Source organism: Aquarana catesbeiana, linkage group LG05 (genome assembly GCF_042186555.1).
Source record: "Aquarana catesbeiana isolate 2022-GZ linkage group LG05, ASM4218655v1, whole genome shotgun sequence".
Classification (NCBI taxonomy): domain Eukaryota; kingdom Metazoa; phylum Chordata; class Amphibia; order Anura; family Ranidae; genus Aquarana; species Aquarana catesbeiana.
Genome location: NC_133328.1, coordinates 196531427 through 196549391, shown reverse-complemented (window position 1 = coordinate 196549391; position 17965 = coordinate 196531427). Strand labels below are relative to the sequence as shown.

Here is a 17965-nt window from a genome sequence, read left to right as displayed (position 1 = left end):
CTGGGTCTTAAAGGGTAAAGGGCCAACCATTAGAAGGTGCTCTAATGGAGACTTTGTAAAAGTAATTTGTGACAACATACTGTATATCCATACATTAAAATAGAACTATAGGCAAAACTTTTTTTTCATTTTGGATAGAGTAAGGGATGATTATAACCCTTTTCAGATTTTTTTCCGCCATCTGTGTCTCATTGTGAAGATTTACCTTCACTTCCTGTCCCATAGGCAAACCCACCAATCCATTGGGGACCCCCAGGTCACCAGAACTAGTGTCCCCATTTGAAAATGTCCCCTCTATTACTTTTCTGGGGACAACCCAAAATTTGTGATTTTCTTTTACTTTCACTTTCAATGATAATGGTAATCAGGACAAATTGAGAGGATGACTCTCCCTAATATGAGCACAGACAGTAATAAAAACTGACAAAGTATTCTAATTCCTCTCCACTCTATCCAAAACTAAAAAAAAAAAGTTTTGCCTTTAGTTGTATTTTAAACTTAGTAGTAATGGGTATAGCTAAAGTGTAAATTTTAATAAATACGTACATAAATTTAAAAGAAAGGTGCCAACTGACAGTCTGCCTATGATAAAACATTCAACATTCAATTTCAGTAATATAGCTTTGATTTGAATTTGCGTTCATTCCACTTAGTACTTGTGAATTTTACAAATTTTCACAATCACATGTATTAATCATGTATTACCTGGCATTAGAATGGCTTGTTGAGATCCAGAGTCCGCACTTAATGACAACCTGCCACCTTTGGCCAGCCTGTCGCACAGCAAAGTGATGTGTTTCTTTAGCCTAGTAGTATCTTTTGGGATGCTGAGTTGGCTAGTGAGGTTAAGAGCCTGTTCTTTAGAGCTTTTGGACAGACATGTCCTTAAAAGATGAGACAGTGCTGCATCCACAGTCTCCTCCCAACCCTACAGGAAAGGGGAGGAAGAAAAGACAACCATGTCATTATAAATTGGAAATTCAAAAGCATATTATTTTGAAATATAAAGCTATATTGATATATTATACATTACATACTAAGAAGGAAATCATTTTATTAAAAGTCCACATAAACAATACAAGCAAGAACATACCTAATTACAAAAGACATTTTAAACTCTCCAGGGAGATACCAAATCTCAAGGCCCACAAGAACAATGTGACTTAGGGATGAAAATCAACTTTTTTCTGGCCAAAATCAAAGATGCTAAAAATCGCTCTAGGTGATCTAATTTACACATTTTTGGAGTTTTGTGTGACATTATGTCTAATTTGCTTTTTTTCCTCCCTTTTTTGTTTTGTTCCAATACACACAAAGGAAATAAACATGTGTATAGCAAAACATGCGTTACTGCAATACTTTTCTGTGTGAAATACTTGATTTTCTGGAAAAATTTCTGGGGTGCCAACAATTTCGGCCATGGCTGTAAATGCTAAGTGAATAATCTGCCCTTACTCAAGATGGTAGCAGCTAGCAATGCTAGGGGAGTGTTTATCAAAGTGATTTCTCAACAAAATAAAGCCTGAAAACATGAATGGATGGGTGACTTTGCTTTGAATATTAACATTAAATTAAATAGGGGTTTTAAGTTTGTGGTGCTCTGGTACAGTTTATTACCCTTTTAAGTGCATGGCTACTTGCAAATTTGCTTTGATCATCTATTTGTTTGCCAAGCTGGCAGGTCATTATTAGGTCTTGAAGTCCTCGTTACAGATCTACTTCAACTTCTCTGTTTAACAAATTTGCTAGTAACTGACATTTTTAATAACTGGGGCAACCTCTCTTAGCTTTCAATGGGGTATGGGGGCACACCCTGCTTTAAGGTAACATTTTTGCCACCTCTGCACTTTAGCTTTTACGAGATCATGACCCTTCATACTATGATTACATCACATATATTACCTCCCTAAAGCTTCAACATCCTAGCTGGATAATTTATAGATGCTTTAATTCTGATTCAATGCGGCCAGATGTGCCGCACGCTCTCCATAATACCACATTCGATTGAATTTTCTTGTTACTGTGATAATGTAATGCCTTGTATTTAAGCCAGAACTTTGGGCTCAAGCTCCTATCTTCATAAATGTTCACTAGTGCCTTGTTTATCTCTTTTATCTAAGGCTCCAATTCAAATGATGAAGCTGCCCAGGACATTTTATTCTCCATATGTGTATGTTTCTGGCCATTTGTCTAACAAATTTTGCTTACCCAGGAGTCCTGACCTTCAGGTCTTCGCCACTGGAGAATTATAAGTTTGTTTGGGAAGTATCTTGACATTATGGAAAATAGGCATTACCAGATATTCCTCGCTGATCTTGTATTGATGTATTATAAATGAAGACATTGTATTGTGCTGTTCATTGTTGCTGCCAGTTATCCAAAAGTTGTGAGAGAAGGTGCGTACACCCTATATCTGGTCCTTGTAGCTCCATTAACTTGGGTTAAACCACTAAATTCCTTACAACTAAACTGCTCTTTTACTGAATGTAAAGAGGAAAGGATCAGCACTACTCCCAACCAGCCAAGGTAAATAAACTATAAAGAGTGGCCTCAGCTTACATGTCTCCACTAAACCACACACCCTCATGCATTTTGCCCCACCCACTGGGGCTTAGTCATAGCATACCCTGGATTGGTATTAGGACAAGCTGGCACTCCATGTTCTGGGACACAGGGATATGCTTTCACCTCTACTTTGAGCGGCACCAAAGGTTATCAAACTGCTCTTACTGAGTTAATATTAAAGTGTTACTAAATCCACAACAGTAAAATCAGTCTGTATATGCAGCATAGCATGCTTGTTATACCCACTGTGGAACTTATGGGGTTAATCCTCTGCATTGTGTAAAAAGGCTGTTTTATTCTGTATGCATAGATCCTCCCCCTCCTGCACTGTCTATCTAAGGAAGGCCAATTAACACAGGCAGAGTAGCCGACCTGCACATGCTCAGGCATCGCAGTAACGACAGTGAATAGGTTCCAAATACTAGACAGATCCCATTCATAACTGAATTACACAAAAAAGGGCCTTTGATTGCCTGTGGGGACTCAAACACAAATCTAACCCCCCCATGTTGATAAATCTGATGACAATAATGTCTCTCATGCCACTGCAAAATATTTTCATTCCTGCTGGCACAATACTCACTTGCAGATTGTTGTTACTACTCACTCCCAAACAAAAAATTTTCCCTAATCAACTACAGTGGGTAAAATAAGTATTGAACACGTCACCATTTTTCTAGGTAAATATATTTCTAAAGGTGCTATTTACGAAATTAAATTTTCATCACATCAGTAACAACCCATGCAATCCATACATACTAAGAAACTAAAACAAATAAGTTTAGAAATTAAGTTATGTGTAATAAAATGGAATGACACAGGGAAAAAGTATTGAACATGCTAACTGAAATTTATTTATTACTTTGCACAAAATCCTTTGTTGGTAGTGACGACTTCAAGACGCCTCCTGTATGGAGAAACTAGTTGCATGCATTGCTCAGATGTGAGCCCATTCTTCCACACAAACAGTCTTCAAATCTTGAAGGTTCTGCGGGCCTCTTCTATGAACTATGGTCTTTAGTTTTTTTCCATAGATTTTCTATTGAATTCAAGTCAGGTGATTGGTTGGGCCATTCTAGCAGCTTTATTTTCTTTCTTTAAAACCAATTGAGAGTTTCCTTGGCCTGGTGTTTGAAATCATTGTCTTGCTGAAATGTCCATCCGTTTTATCTTCATTATCCTGGTAGATGGCATCAGATTTTTATCAGGCATGTCTTGGTAAATTTTTCCATTCATCCTTTCAATGATATGAAGTTTGCTTGTACCATATGCTGAAAAAAAGCACCACACCATAATGTTCCCACCTCCAAACTTTACTGTTGGTATGGTGTTTTTGGGGTGATGTGCAGTGCCATTTGACCTCCAAACATGGTGTGTATTATGGCATCCAGAGAGTTCAATTTTGGTCTCATTTGACCAGACTATATTCTCCCAGTATTTCCAAAGCTTGTCTAAATGTTGTGCAGCAAACGTTAAACAAGCTTCAACATGCTTTTTCTTCAGCAATAGAATCTTGCGTGGTGAGGATGCATACAGGCCATGGCGGTTGAGTGCATTACTTATTGTTTTCTTTGAAACAATTGTATCTGCTAATTCCAGGTCTTTCGGAAGCTCTTCACAAGTGGTCCTTGGCTCTTGGACTACTCTTCTGATAATGCTTTTGTCTCCTCTGTCAGAATTCATGTGAGGAACTCCTGGTTGTGGCCGGTTTAAGGTGAAATGATGTTCTTTCCATTTCCAGATTATGGCCCCAACAGTGCTCACTGGAACATTCAGAAGTTTAGAAATCCTTCTGTAACCAATACCATGAGTATATTTTGCAAAAATAAGTTTGTAAAAGTCATGAGAGAGCTCTTTGCTTTTACCCATCTTGGGATGTTTCTTGTGTGACACCTTTTTATAGACCATCAGTTGAGACTAAACCAGCTGATATTAATTTGCACTGACAAGGGGCAGAACTGTTTTGTAATTACTGATAGATTTCAGCTGGTGTCTTGGCTTTCCATGCCTTTTTGCACCTCCCTTTCTTCATGTGTTCAATACTTTTTCCCTGTGTCATTCCATTTTACTATACATAACCTAATTTCTGAACTTATTTGTTTTGGTTACTTTCTATGTTAACAACTCTCTTGACCGAATTCCCAGAGCTTGACAGTGTCTCCTTTGACAGCATGAAAACCCACAAGGCTGTATTGAGAGGCAAATACATTCAATTAGCTACACAACTGAAAAACGGAAGACAAAACTGAAAGAACAAGAGCTAGCCTTCCAGGACAAATCCAAAGATTTCCCAACAGGGTACTTTGCCCACAAGTAAACCCCTTGAAAAAACTGTGCAGGAATTCGCCAAAATAGGGATTTACATAAAAAAGCATATACAGGAAGTTTTTATTGCACTGAAGCTCTGCAGAACATTGGTGTGTATGTGCCTGCTTGTGGCCCCTGCACTCTGAGATACCCCACATGGCTGATATTTTCTCCATAAGGTCATGCATAGTAGCAGAAAACTCCTCTCCTAATTAGAAAGAGGAGGGGGCCACCCCTGAAGGGGTTATAGAGGCCTCTTAAGAGGGTAGAGACTCAGGCCAGAGATAGCGGTACAGAGCTTTCGGTGTCAGGACTCGAGGGGGTGCACTGAAAGCCCCCTTGGAGATGCTAACTGATTGTAAGCTGGCAAGACCCACAAGCATCCACCATAGTAAGCATACAAGTGAGGGATTTACACAAGGGGTATTCATGGGACAATGCCAGAGCAGAAAAAATGAATGCCATCTGTCACTGCAGGCAGAAGAGTGCACGATTATGGCCTGGAAGTTCATAGTGTTGGAGTAGCTGAGCAGATAATGAAGAAAGAGAGCAAGCTGGTTTTCTCTCACTGCTAGAGTGTAACAAGAAAGTGTCACAGTTGGCACTCCTAAGATTATCCCTTTTTGGGACTCAGAACAGAACATCTAGGCTCACATAATGGTCAAAGCCCTGACTTACCGCAGTGGTGGTCCTAAGACTTTCTGCAGTCCCCACCAGGCTCATAGGATAGATTAAAGGCACATTCCGCATCCAGAGGTCTTCGCTCTCCCAGTGGGATGCTCCCTAAGTTGCCTTCAAAGACAGGGATTCCCAGATGGGTGGACCATGGCCTTGAACTTGTAAAACACCTTGTAACCAACCCAGCCTGGTACAACCAGGATACCTAGGTAGGTGCCAAAGGCAGAGTCCAGTGCCCAGAAAGCACATTAGAGGCAGTCTCCACTTCTTCACAGTAGGGTCAGGATGCAGTCTGAAGGGCTAGGATTCAGAATTCAGAAGCTGCAAAAATTAACACCAGTGATTGCAGAAGCTTAGAAATGTATTAGATCCTCCTCTTCCTCGTCTCTTAGTTCGGGTCTGGTCAGTGATGCTGCCTGCGTTACAGACGTGTCCCCGACACCTGCCGGTGTGTGAGAAGTCCAGTTTCCTGGTGGAGAAATCCCAGCATGCCTCCCACGTGGAGACACACTACTATAACTAAGCTGTATCTATTTTGTTACCAGAATGTGGACATTTACCAGTAAAATTAAAGAATACGATTGATGGTTTGGGAAATGATTATCTTGTAAAAGACTTACCTTTACATGAGTCTATAACGCAAGAATTCAGAGACGCATTTAACACAAGAATTGATCAGGATAATGCTGCAGCTCTGCTACCAACAGGGAAGCTTATTATATCAGTGGATAAAGACACATATGAAGAATTAGGTTTGCAGGGCAAGCCATCTTTGTATTCTGGAAAAAACTATGAGATATATTGTTAATCTAGATCTGACAAATGAGGCTCTCTCCCAAGATGGCAAAAAACTTCAGCATGTGAGATGGGCCTTTACTGAGAAGAAGCCTTTGAAGTTTGATTTCCTCCTAGCATGGGATAACGCAGAAGCACCTACTATAAAGATGTATTTTTCAAAATATATGGTCAAAGAGTGCCCATTTAAGATCAGTTCTGTTTCCAAAGATGTGCTTTGTCCTGTATTGAAGAGCAGAGAATTACATGGGAAAGAGGGGGAGTTGTGTAGTGCTATGGAGATTTTCGAGTGGCTAGGTGCTGTAAGCAATAACATTGATTGCAACAATCAGGCATCCAGTTTAATATCAAGCTTTTGTTGCCCAGATCCAAATATTTTGGTAGAGATAGCTTATGTATGCACTATTACTGGATTATAACACCAGTAAAAATAATGCAGTTGTTACAGCAGCTACGAGAATATCGTGATGAACTAAAATTAAGTCAATGAGCATCCCTTATGGTGAATGGATTAGCAGACAGTCCTGTATCTTAGAAAGAAATTGAACATGGATTTTTTAAAGGTGGTGAAAATTTGTACAGTTTTGTTGTCTTTAACAATGAAGACTACTGGCTATACATGGCTGTTGTTACACACAATGGCTGCCCACCATAATTATCATTTATTGATGGCACTTGCAAAACTTTAACATTGGTGCTTCTTTGTTTAATGACTGCTGTCAGATGATTTGGAACCCTACATGAAATTCAAGGGAGTTCTTTTATTTGTCACAAAGACTGGAAATTACAATATCAGAATTGTATGCACCATGATCTGCTGTTGAATCTGAAAAAGCGGCCTGAACATTTTCTGATTGCACTCTATGTGGGTGGAATTCAGTCTATGTAAATAATGTGGCGAGTTGAGGGAGTTGAGGATAAATTGAATGCGAACATACAGATGGGTTGAAATTGTCTTGGAGGAACCTGTTATACAGTAAAAACCTAATTTACACTTCAGATTTATGATTGAATTATTTTGGTAGTAAATACATATTTTTTTGTAACAATAAAATTGTGACAACAGATTTGTATGTAACCCTGAAAATAAAGGTTGCATGTTTTGCACATACAAAAAAACAAAAAAGAAATGTGTTAGCCGAGAATTAAAAAGAGAGAAGTCAGAAGAGAGAAGTACATTTTCCTAGGAGACTAGCAAAATATGGAGGTATGCTGGGGGTGAGAGGGGTTACACTGGGCTGTCCTTACAGCTGTTTTCCAGTATCCATCTTCTAAAGACAACAGCATAACCCTAAGTATCTGATTATTTCGTCTGTGTCCCGTAATGTACAATTAAGACAACATTTTTAGTTCTCTACTAAAAAGAAAAAAGCTACGGAGTGAGGAGCAGACACGTATAACATTTACCAAATATATAAGGGCCAAATGACCCATAGGATGCAGAAACAGCACATGCAAAATTAAGGAAGATGATAAAAAAGGTCCCTTGTCTGTGGCCTACCATCATATGGGTGACCATTATGAAGTGCAATGCAGCAGAAAAAGACCACCTACATTAAGCATTATCTTAGGTTCTATTCCAAAAATGCATATGGTTTTATTAATATAATGTAAGTAGCAGTATAAACCTCACCATATACAGTTTAATTACAAGCAAAAAAAAGAGTCACCTCACACAGACTGAACTATAAACCCTGCTATTTCATATAATGTTAGATTTCTCAAGGCAAATGCAGGCATTTATTGTTCATATGGTAAAGCAGTAAATTCATTTTTATGGAGTAAAAATATACCCGAAGTGTAAACATTTTGAAATATGTATTGCTTTTGCCTGTAATGATCTACTTCACAGCTAAGGAACTTTATTCACCTTCACTATTCTGGAAAAAACGAAGTCTATGAAATACCATTCACTAGCTTATATTTGGAGTAGTTTAAAAGTTGAGGCCAGATGTGAAAAAGCTGGAGAAAAAGGAGGTATGTCTCCATAGCCCATAGCATCCAGTGGCTTTCTTTCATTATTCTTCTCTATTTGTGCTATAAATGAGAGTTGAAATATACAGTGCCTTGAAAAAGTAGTCCTACACCTTGAAAGTTAAAGGGATAAAAATTTCAAGGAGTATAAATACCCTTTCAAGGCACTTTAACTGTTTGTTATGAACAACAGAAATACTTTTCTTCTCCTCCATCACTCTATATGAAGCTTTATGGTACTTTAGAAAAACCCGGCAGTTATTAGCATATACTGTATGTATGACGTATCGATACAATTTGGGTTCATAGAGATTCTGTCAGCTTTCTTGATACTTTTCAGTCATAAACAAGTGTACTTGGGGCAAGAAGAGATCAACAGATCCATGTTTTAAAAAAACTATCTATACGGATTCATCAGGGCCACTAATAAGGCAATACAGCCAGCCCTTTTGTATTGGGCCTGGGCCCCATCAGTTCAAAAGGGGGGCCCGGGAACCTGCTGAGTAGGAGGGCCGGCTGTACTGTCTTGTTGTAGACACGATCCTCCTCTGCTTCCCCTGGCTGCACTGTAGGGGGGATTGGTTCTAGTACATGCACCGCTACCATTTGCTGTTTGGGCCACCCTGTGTGCCCCTTTCCCTCACAACACTGATGGCTTCCCTTCTCTCCTCTCCCGCTGGCAGCTGCTGCAGGCACACAGATGGATGTTTTAGGATGGAGAGCAGGGGAAAGGTCCGGTAAATATGTAATTTTCTGGCCCCTTCCTTTCTTGAAAGTGATATTAAAGTGTTGTATTTTGTTTAACCGCTTCAGCCCCGGAAGATTTTACCCCCTTCCTGACCAGAGCACTTTTTGCGATTCGGCACTGCGTCGCTTTAACTGACAATTGCGCGGTCGTGCAACGTTGCACCCAAACAAAATTGACAAAAAAAGAGCAACAATTTTGAAAAAAAAAAAAAAACGCATTATTTTTTACTTTTTGCTATAATAAATATCCCCCAAAAATATATTAAAAAAACGATTTTTTTCCCCAGTTTTAGGTAAATATGTATTCTTCTACATGTTTGGTAAAAAAAAAATCGTAATAAGCGTATATTGATTGGTTTGCGCAAAAGTTATAGCGTCTACAAAATAGGGGATAGATTTATGGCATTTTTATTTTTTTTATTAGTAATGGCGGCGATCTGTGATTTTTACCGGGACTGCGACATTATGGCGGACACATCGGAAACTATTTTGGGACCATTGTCATTTATACAGCAATCGGTGCTATAAAAATGCACTGATTACTGGTAAATGACACTGGCAATGAAGGGGTTAACCACTAGGGGGCGATGAAGGGGTTAAGTGTGTCCTAGGGAGTGATTCTAACTGTGAGGGGGATGGGCTTCAAGTCACATGACAGCGATCACTGCTCCCGATTACAGGGTGCGGTGATCTCTGTCATGACACAAGCCAGAATGGGGAAATGCCTTGTTTTCATAGGCACTTCCCTGTTCTGAGGCTCCGTGACACGATCGCTGGGAGACATCGAGTTCACCGGTTGCACGGTCACGCTGTACCCAGCAGTGTATGCCTGCTATCCCCAGCTCTTAAAGGGGACGTACAGGTACGCCCATTTGCCCTCCGCTGCCATTGTGCCGATGTATATCGGCGTGCAGTGGTTAAAAATAACAAACATGTTATACTTACCTGCTTTGTGCAGTGGTTTTGCACAGAGCAGCCCCCAGATTCTCCTCTTCTCGGGTCCCCCACTGGTGCTCCTGGCCCCCCCTCTCCTGCCGAGTGTCCCCAGAGGAAGCAGCTTGCTATGAGTGAACCCGAACCGAGACACTGTTCTGTGTGTCCATTCAGACATGGAGCCACGCCTCAGCCCTGCCCCCTCTCTCTCTCTTGGGTCACTGAGCCAATGGTGTCTGCTCCTGTCTCAGCCAAGGAAGCAGAGTCCCTGGACAGCCAAGGCTCTTGTGCAACATCGCTGGATCGAGATGGGGCTCAGGTAAGTATTAGGGGGGCTGAGGGGGGCTGCTGCTCATAGAATGCATTAAGATAAAAACATTCTACCTTTAGAACCACTTAAATGAACACAGTGAGCGATCAGTACCAATCACTCCTATTTCCATTCATCACTGAAGCGTAAACTGTGTTTACTATGCTTCAGTTTGTGAATGAGCAGTAAGCCTCAGAGCACTTCCTATTCATTCATCTGTGCAACTGAGGTGTCCTCGCTTTCAGCCGGGGGGGGGCCCTGTCAGGTAGGGTATATGGGGCCCCATGATTTCTAACAGCCCTGATTCCCAATCATGTGATATATCGGCTCTGACTTAGTGATCACACGCAGGCTGGATGCCTCATTAATGAAAAGGGAAGCCTTCAGCCAGCAGATGGACACTGGCACCTTCAAACTGCAGTGTTGATCTGCAGTGCCATTTATTTAATAATGTGACGGTCTGATACAGTTATATACCATACAGTTGGATACAAGAAAGTCATTGTTAAGGTTAACTGACACATGCTGATGAATTTGGGGTCAAGGCACCGGCAATCGCTGGTCACAAAAGGGATAAAGTATAATAGGGTCAACTGACCCTAACATGTCTGTAATGCTTTCTTTTTACTTGCCATAGTCTATCCCAGCTTTTCTGTGGACTGTATTTTCTATTCAAGTAACATGAAAGTAACTGTACAAAAATGTGATTAAACCTCAAAATTATAAAATAACACTTGTTTGATGTAAAAAAAAAAAAAAAAATAGTTTCTCAAATAGTTTTCTTTGTGCACAGAGCAGGCTAGAATCTCTCAAGCACATAAATGTTCATGCAATGTTTAATGATTTAGTCAGTCTGTTAAATAAGGTCAAAGCAGCTGCTTCAAGAAAAGACAAAAATATTTTTCATTTTTAACTGGGTAATAAAGACATTTTATTTTGCGAATAACAAAACCTAGAAATTGTTGAAAACCTACATAATTATTGTATTTGTTAGGACAAGGATGCATGAAGGAGAAACTAATATTAATTTAGAGAAAAATATACAAAACATAAAGCTTTAAGCCTTTTTGTCTACTTTTAGACAGCGTAGGAAATGGTTTAAACACCTGTGGGTTTTTTGTTTTGTTTTTTTGTGACCAACTGGTGAGATGTCCCCTTACTTTCAGTCCTGGAAGTGAAACCATTGAAAGATACTCCCCAACGCTGGCTCTTGTGACAACTGTAGGATTTACCAAAACTTTTTTTTACGATGGTCACCACCAGAACAAACAAAGAGCGTTAACCTGCTATCTGATAGAGGTCCTAACCCTTACCTTACTCTGTTCAAAAATTACAACAACAAAAATATATGTCTTGGCTCTAGATATATCTTAATGTAAGTATTTATATAATTTTATCACTGTTGAAGATCACTTTTAGTTCAGTTCAAATTTCAGTTCAATTTTGGTAAAGGTTTTTAATAAACAGTTTATGGGCAGTAATGTGAATTTTAGATTGACAAATGGCCACTGTTGTTAAAGGTTTCCGTAGAAACTTAAAAAAAAAACTTCTGTGTTACTTTTTATTTCCAAATGAAAAAAAAATGAATGCTAGTTTGACTGGTGTTAAAATGAAGATAAAACACAACAGTAATGTGGACAGAAGAAACAATGTGCCAAAAGGAAACAAAGAAAGAAAGCATATGATTCTATAAACTAAGGCCAAGCTTCAAGTGTCCAAAGCCAGGCGTTAACTATAAACTTTAGCTTAAAAACTATGCCAGATGGATTAATTTAACTGCTTCATTTTACAAGACATATAGAAAAAGAGTACAGCTTTCACGTCAGTAATGGAGGGGCCTGCTATACATTTCCAGAAATCCATAGCAGGCCCCCATTGGCACTTGCAGGGGTAAATCACACCTTTTTTGTGGGTGACCTGCTAAAATTCATTTTGTGGAGACCATAAAATGGTAAAGAAAAATGAAAAGAAAGGTTATCTGGTTTCACATTGGCTGTAAAACTCTGTGTGCACTGTCATAACAATAATAAGGTGAAGAAATGTACATGCCAAACCACTAGTAAGGAACCAGTAAATTCCTCTGGAGGCGTTCTGGGTGACATCATAAGCCACATGAGAAGAAGCCTGGAGTGGTCGCAGCAAGCCATAAGTAACTATTTACAACCATTTATGACATTTCTTATAGACTTGGGGAATATTAGGTATACTTTTTGCTTTTGTATTTTATGTCATTAACATAATCTTGTTTGCAGGCCAGCGGCAGGTACAATGTGGCGCTGTACACACTGAAGGCTTATAAGTTCCATGAAAAGATATTTGAAGTTGCAAGATTACACCTTAATTTTTTCCAACAAACCCATTGCAATTGTTTTTAAGATCTGTTTTAAGCAGGAAATTCAGATACTTTGATGATCTTGAATTATTACAAAGGTTTACACTAAAGCAGTGGTTGTCAACCTGTGGCATTACAGTGCTGTAAGTAGGGTTACCACCCGAGCTGTATATGACAGTGTCAGCTGGATGTGTTGAAGTGAGACATTCCCATATACTCACTGCCTGCAGCTTTGGTGAAGAGTGCAGCTGAAAGACTGATGTGTAGCTGACCAGAGAGTGGGATTATCTCCCAAAATTGCAGACAGTGTGGATTTCTAGTCTGACACTCTAACATTGGATTTAGGTGTCCACCTTCTGTGCTCCTGTTGCAGGAGAAGAAAGTAGTGACTGAGGGAGCATGTACAAGACAGGACAAAAAGAGGCATTGTCCCCATTCATATTTTTGTTTTATTTTCCCAGAGTAACTAAAGTGAAAAAGAAGTGGTTGATCTTGGCAACAAACCTCGTTTTTACTTTGCTGAAGTTCATATATTATTTTTTTATATGTCTTTTTCTTTAAATATTTTTCTTTATCGCAGTCTCACTCCTGTCATGTGCCTGCAGTCTCTAACCATCTCCCTTAGAATATCTGTAGTCTTTGACCATTTCTGGTAGGGTGCCTGCAGACTGATTATGTCATAATTCTTTGTTTCTATGCTCCTTTTCTTTATTTTCCATGTCCATAATTTTCTATCTCCTGTAGCATGTCAGCTGTCTCTGGCCACCTCCTAGTATATATGCAGTCTCCTGTAGTGTGTTCACAGCTTCTGATCATGTTCTTTGGTTGGTGCGTTGCCTCTGACCACATCCTAAAGTGTGTCAAGTTGGGGTAGGGGCAATGAAATTTCAATTGTAAAAGTAGCCACATTGCTACTGGTCCAAATTTTTAGGATAAAATGCAATACCATACCATTAAAAAAAGTTTAATAAAAATTGTACTGTATATATAAAAGCATTATATGCATATACAGACAAGCAAAACAGCTATAATTTTTCTATAGGTCTGAAAATAGAAGCACCTATCTGGCTGTAATCATTTTCAATATTTTTTACTTTACATTCCACTTAACTAAATGATAATTGACATGTTGTAAAAGTAAATTCTATCTTGCTAAACTGTCTATTAAAGTTAATGAAGTTTGAAGCAGAACTCTAGTTTTTCCAAAAATCTGATGGTGGGAGTAATCATTACTGCTTCATTGAACGGCGCTCATGTAGTGACAATTAAATGCGCTTCAGTGCAAAAATCCCCTGATCATGCAGGGCCCAAGGGAAATAGATTAAGTGATGTTTGCCTTCATTTGTCTTGGAAGACTAAGCAAATCTAGTGGCGAAAAGGTAGTATTGCAAAGGGCAGCTCCAAATTAAAGGTGAGTACTGCAGCAAGAACTGTTTTTTTTTTTTTTTTTAATACATTGGATGCTTAGATTTGTTTTTTAATTGGAATTTCACTGTAAAATAAAGCTCCCGTTTTGTTGAGTAAATGATCCCTTTAGGCCACTAATAATCACTGCAATAATTTTGTCAAAATTAAATGCAGCTTACTTGGTATTGCATCCAAAGAACCCTTTAGACCCTTGGCATATATATCAACAAATAGGTAAAGGCCACTGTAATCAATTGTAAGGATAATGTTGGGAAATAGGTTTGACATTTTACCTCAAACTTAGCATTGATTTCTGGGCAAAAGAGTGGGGGAACGGAAATTCTGGGAAACCAGTTTACTGAATTCCATGGGTGCAAGAAAGCAAGTTTATTCTTTTGTCAGTTTTAGAAATCCACATTTTAAAACAAAGAGGTAATTTTTCACTTCAAAATCAAGGAGAATTGAGTATACAACTAATTGTTAACAAAGAGAACAAGTAGTAAAAGAAATATGTAGGTTGTACTCGATAACCCCACCTTTTGAAAAAGCCGGCTGTTCTCATTCAGGCTTTGCAAAAATTAAAAAAATAAATAAAAAAAAACGGTATTAATGAAGCACTTACCCCCAAAGGAGCGGCTTAATAATTATTATATCCGTAATATACGTTTACCACTCAACCCTCGCAACCCATAGATTTAAAAGTCACAGTCCTTAATGCTTCTTCTTAATGCTTTATTCATCAACAAACTGGGATGGGAGAAGAACTTTCTTTGAGATGCTCTTTGGTTGATTTCTTTTCCTTTGCTTCACTTGCAAAGACTCACAGGATTGCGGGAGACAGCAATATAAAACTGGATGATGACTTTATCAGGGAAGAAGGAAGTAAATCTCTGACCCAGAATAAACGATAAGAGTCACTCTGAATGACCTCTCCCGCTTGACTGATTGGAATCCCGGGGCAATGTTGAACCCAAAGTCACAGGCCACAAGCACCTGTCTTGCTGACTTATGTACCAACATCCCTCAGCCTCTGGACAGTACCTCTTTCTTGGGCTTTTCACTCACTTGATCAATAGCCCGTATGCTGCTCCTAAGCGATCGATCACCCAGTTTCATTTCGCTTGACTCTGCTTCTCCCGCAAGGATTCCTAGTTTCTCTGCTCCTTTGTGGCCCGTTCCCCTCCCCGCAGGGGCGGCCAATGACATCAGCGACTACATGCTGTAAGATGTCATCTGTTCCTCCATGAGGACCGGTTCCTCACCTATCTCGCAAGGGTGAAGCTCCGTTGGCTTCCCGGAGGGGAAAAACCTCCACCTCCACCTCCGGGAACCAGGCTGGCTCTCTTGCTCCTCAGAGCAGGACTCGACTCGAACTCCCGGGCACCACGTGACCCCCCTTTTTATATGAGAGTCCCGGGCTTTACCAAGCAAAACAATGATTGGTCGAGACAATCACATAAACTACCTGTCACTCAAATGGTAATTTGACAACAACAGGCCTACTGTAATAGCATAAGCCTGTTCTAAATTTACCTGAAATAGAAAGCTAGAAAAAAGGGTCACCTACCTAAAAGTAGGTGCCCACTGCATTAAGTACTGTTGACATACGTCAAATGGTTATGAACTGTCATAGTGCTAGGTTCACACATGTGGACCCGGACCAGTGTATAGACAGTGAATGCACAGTGGATGGACCATAGGTTATGTTCCTGGATAGAAAACTGGTTACAGGGGTGTCTCCAAAGAGTGGGGATAAATAGCTCATACTCGGAATGGTCTAGTGTGGTAAGTGGGGTCCCCAAGGAGCTGTCCTGGGACCAATTCTGTTTAGTTTATTCATAAACAATATAGAGGATGGGATAAACAGTTCAATCTCAATATTTTCAGATGATACAAAGCTAAGCAGGGCAATAACTTCACAGCAAGATGCGGAAACCTTACAGGAGGACCTCAATAAAATAATGGGTTGGGCAACAAAATAGCAAATGAGGTTTTATGTTGAAAAATATAAGGTAATGCATTTGAGTGTTAAAAATACAAATGCAAGTTATTTGCTAGGGGGGAACCTCTGGGGGGAATCCAGGATGGAAAGGGACCTGGGGCTCCTATTAGATGACAGGTTCAGCAATGGCATGCAATGCCAAGCTGCTGCAAGCAAAGCCAACATAATATTAGCATGCATTAAAGAGATAAAATGGAAATTCTCCCACTCTACAAGACTGTGGTCTGACCGTATCTGGAGTATCTCATCCAGTTCTGGGCACCAGTCCTCAAAAAGGGACTAGCGGATCTCAGCTATAGGGAAAGACTACGAGCATTGAAACTATTCTCTCTGGAGAGGAGACGCTTGAGAGGGGATATGATAGTGATACAAATACCTCAATGGTGACATAGGGAAAAAACTTTTCAGTGAAAGGGAGTTTAAAAAGACACGGGGCCATTCACAAAAATTGTAAGAGAATTGGTTTAACTGTAATCTGCGTGGAGGGTTCTTTACTGTCAAGAGCGGTAAGGATGTGGAATTCTATTCTACAAGCAGTGGTATCAGCAGGGAGTGTCGATAGTTTCCAAAGCTTTTAGATGGGCATCTTAACGTTCGCAACTTAAAGGGATTTACGATGTACTATTAACGTAAAGACCCTTTTCACATTGTGGTGGTGCCAGCGTTGGCGGTAAAGCGCCGCTAGTTTTAGTGGTGCTTTACCGCTGTTATAGCGCCGCTTTTCAGCTGTTAGCAGAGTGCTTTTAACCCCTGCTAGCGCGCGAGGAAAGGGTTAATAGCGTCCGTGTAACAGCGCTGCCTAAGCGCTTTGCAGGCATTTTGGCAGCGCTGCTCATTCATTTTAATGGGCAGGGGCGGTGCGAGAGCAGTGTATACACCACTATGTATACACTGCTATGTATGTATACAAAAGATGCTGCTTGCAGGACTTTTTTCCTGTCCTGCAAGCTCACCACTCCAGTGTAAAAGCACTTAGGTTTCACACTGGGGTGGCTTGAGAGGCACTTTTCAGGCACTATTTTTAGGGCTAAAACGCCTGAAAAGCGCCCCAGTGTGAAAGGGGTCAAACACACGCACACACACACAGCCCAGGTTGAACTAGTGTCTTTTTTCGGCCTTACCGTCTATGTAACTATGTAACCTCATAAAAAAAAAAAAAAAAATTGGTATGGGGGTAGTTTAAGTCATAATGTGCTAGCATGCACACTAGCATACTATGACAGACTTATCTGAAAACGAAGCCCTCCAGCGGCACAATGTCACAGCTGAAGGCGCTTCCATCTTCACTCATCTTTCTCCTGGGTTTGCAGGCTTTCGACGATATGAATGGCAGAGCTGGCCATCAAATCACTTCCGCACAGGCACGCAGGAGTCACTATTTACTGCATGGCTCTGAAGGGACAGCGCGAGTATGCCATTCCTTCAGAGCGTTTGCACGGCGCGAATATACCATTCCTTCAGAGCGCTTGCCTCAACCCCATTTGCTGTCTTAGTCACATGACTTGACAAAGAGCCACACCCCAAAACACGTTGTCAGGACGACAGCAAACATCTCTGCACTCTTTCCCCCGGCTTGTGTTCCATCTACGTCTCTGTGTACCAAGCCTCGTTTTTGATCAGTGTTCCCCCGAATGGATGACGTCACGCTCGGGCGCTTCCATATGCCTGTCCACAGAGCTGCTCGTTAGCTCCTCTCCTTCAAGCGGCTGTTCATCATCGGTGTCCCCCAGTCTGACGGTTGACTCCATCCACCCGGCTTGACACCCATCCCCCTACATCGGGTTCTGCTCATTTCAGACGAGGAGCTCAGCTCGATCACCACAGCATCGTTCCATAGGGCTGGACCATAGCCCATCGCTTGCCAAGGTACTTAAACAGTGTTGTTCACGCTGACTTATTCCATCTACCTGAGGAG

General features: G+C 40.4%; 1 protein-coding gene and 1 pseudogene across 5 annotated transcripts in view; one reads left to right on the top strand and one right to left on the bottom strand.

Moving 5' to 3' along the window:
* The window catches only part of BBS9 (Bardet-Biedl syndrome 9), a 580121-nt gene that overhangs the window by 8631 nt on the left and 553525 nt on the right, over positions 1 to 17965 (bottom strand). For all 5 annotated transcript variants that reach the window (XM_073630475.1, XM_073630476.1, XM_073630474.1 and 2 more), the window contains one exon: positions 706 to 928. In XM_073630475.1, coding sequence (XP_073486576.1) covers positions 706 to 928 — 223 coding nt within the window. The remainder of the gene's footprint in view (positions 1 to 705; positions 929 to 17965) is intronic.
* LOC141145844 (ribonuclease P protein subunit p40 pseudogene) lies at positions 5960 to 7184 on the top strand (annotated as a pseudogene).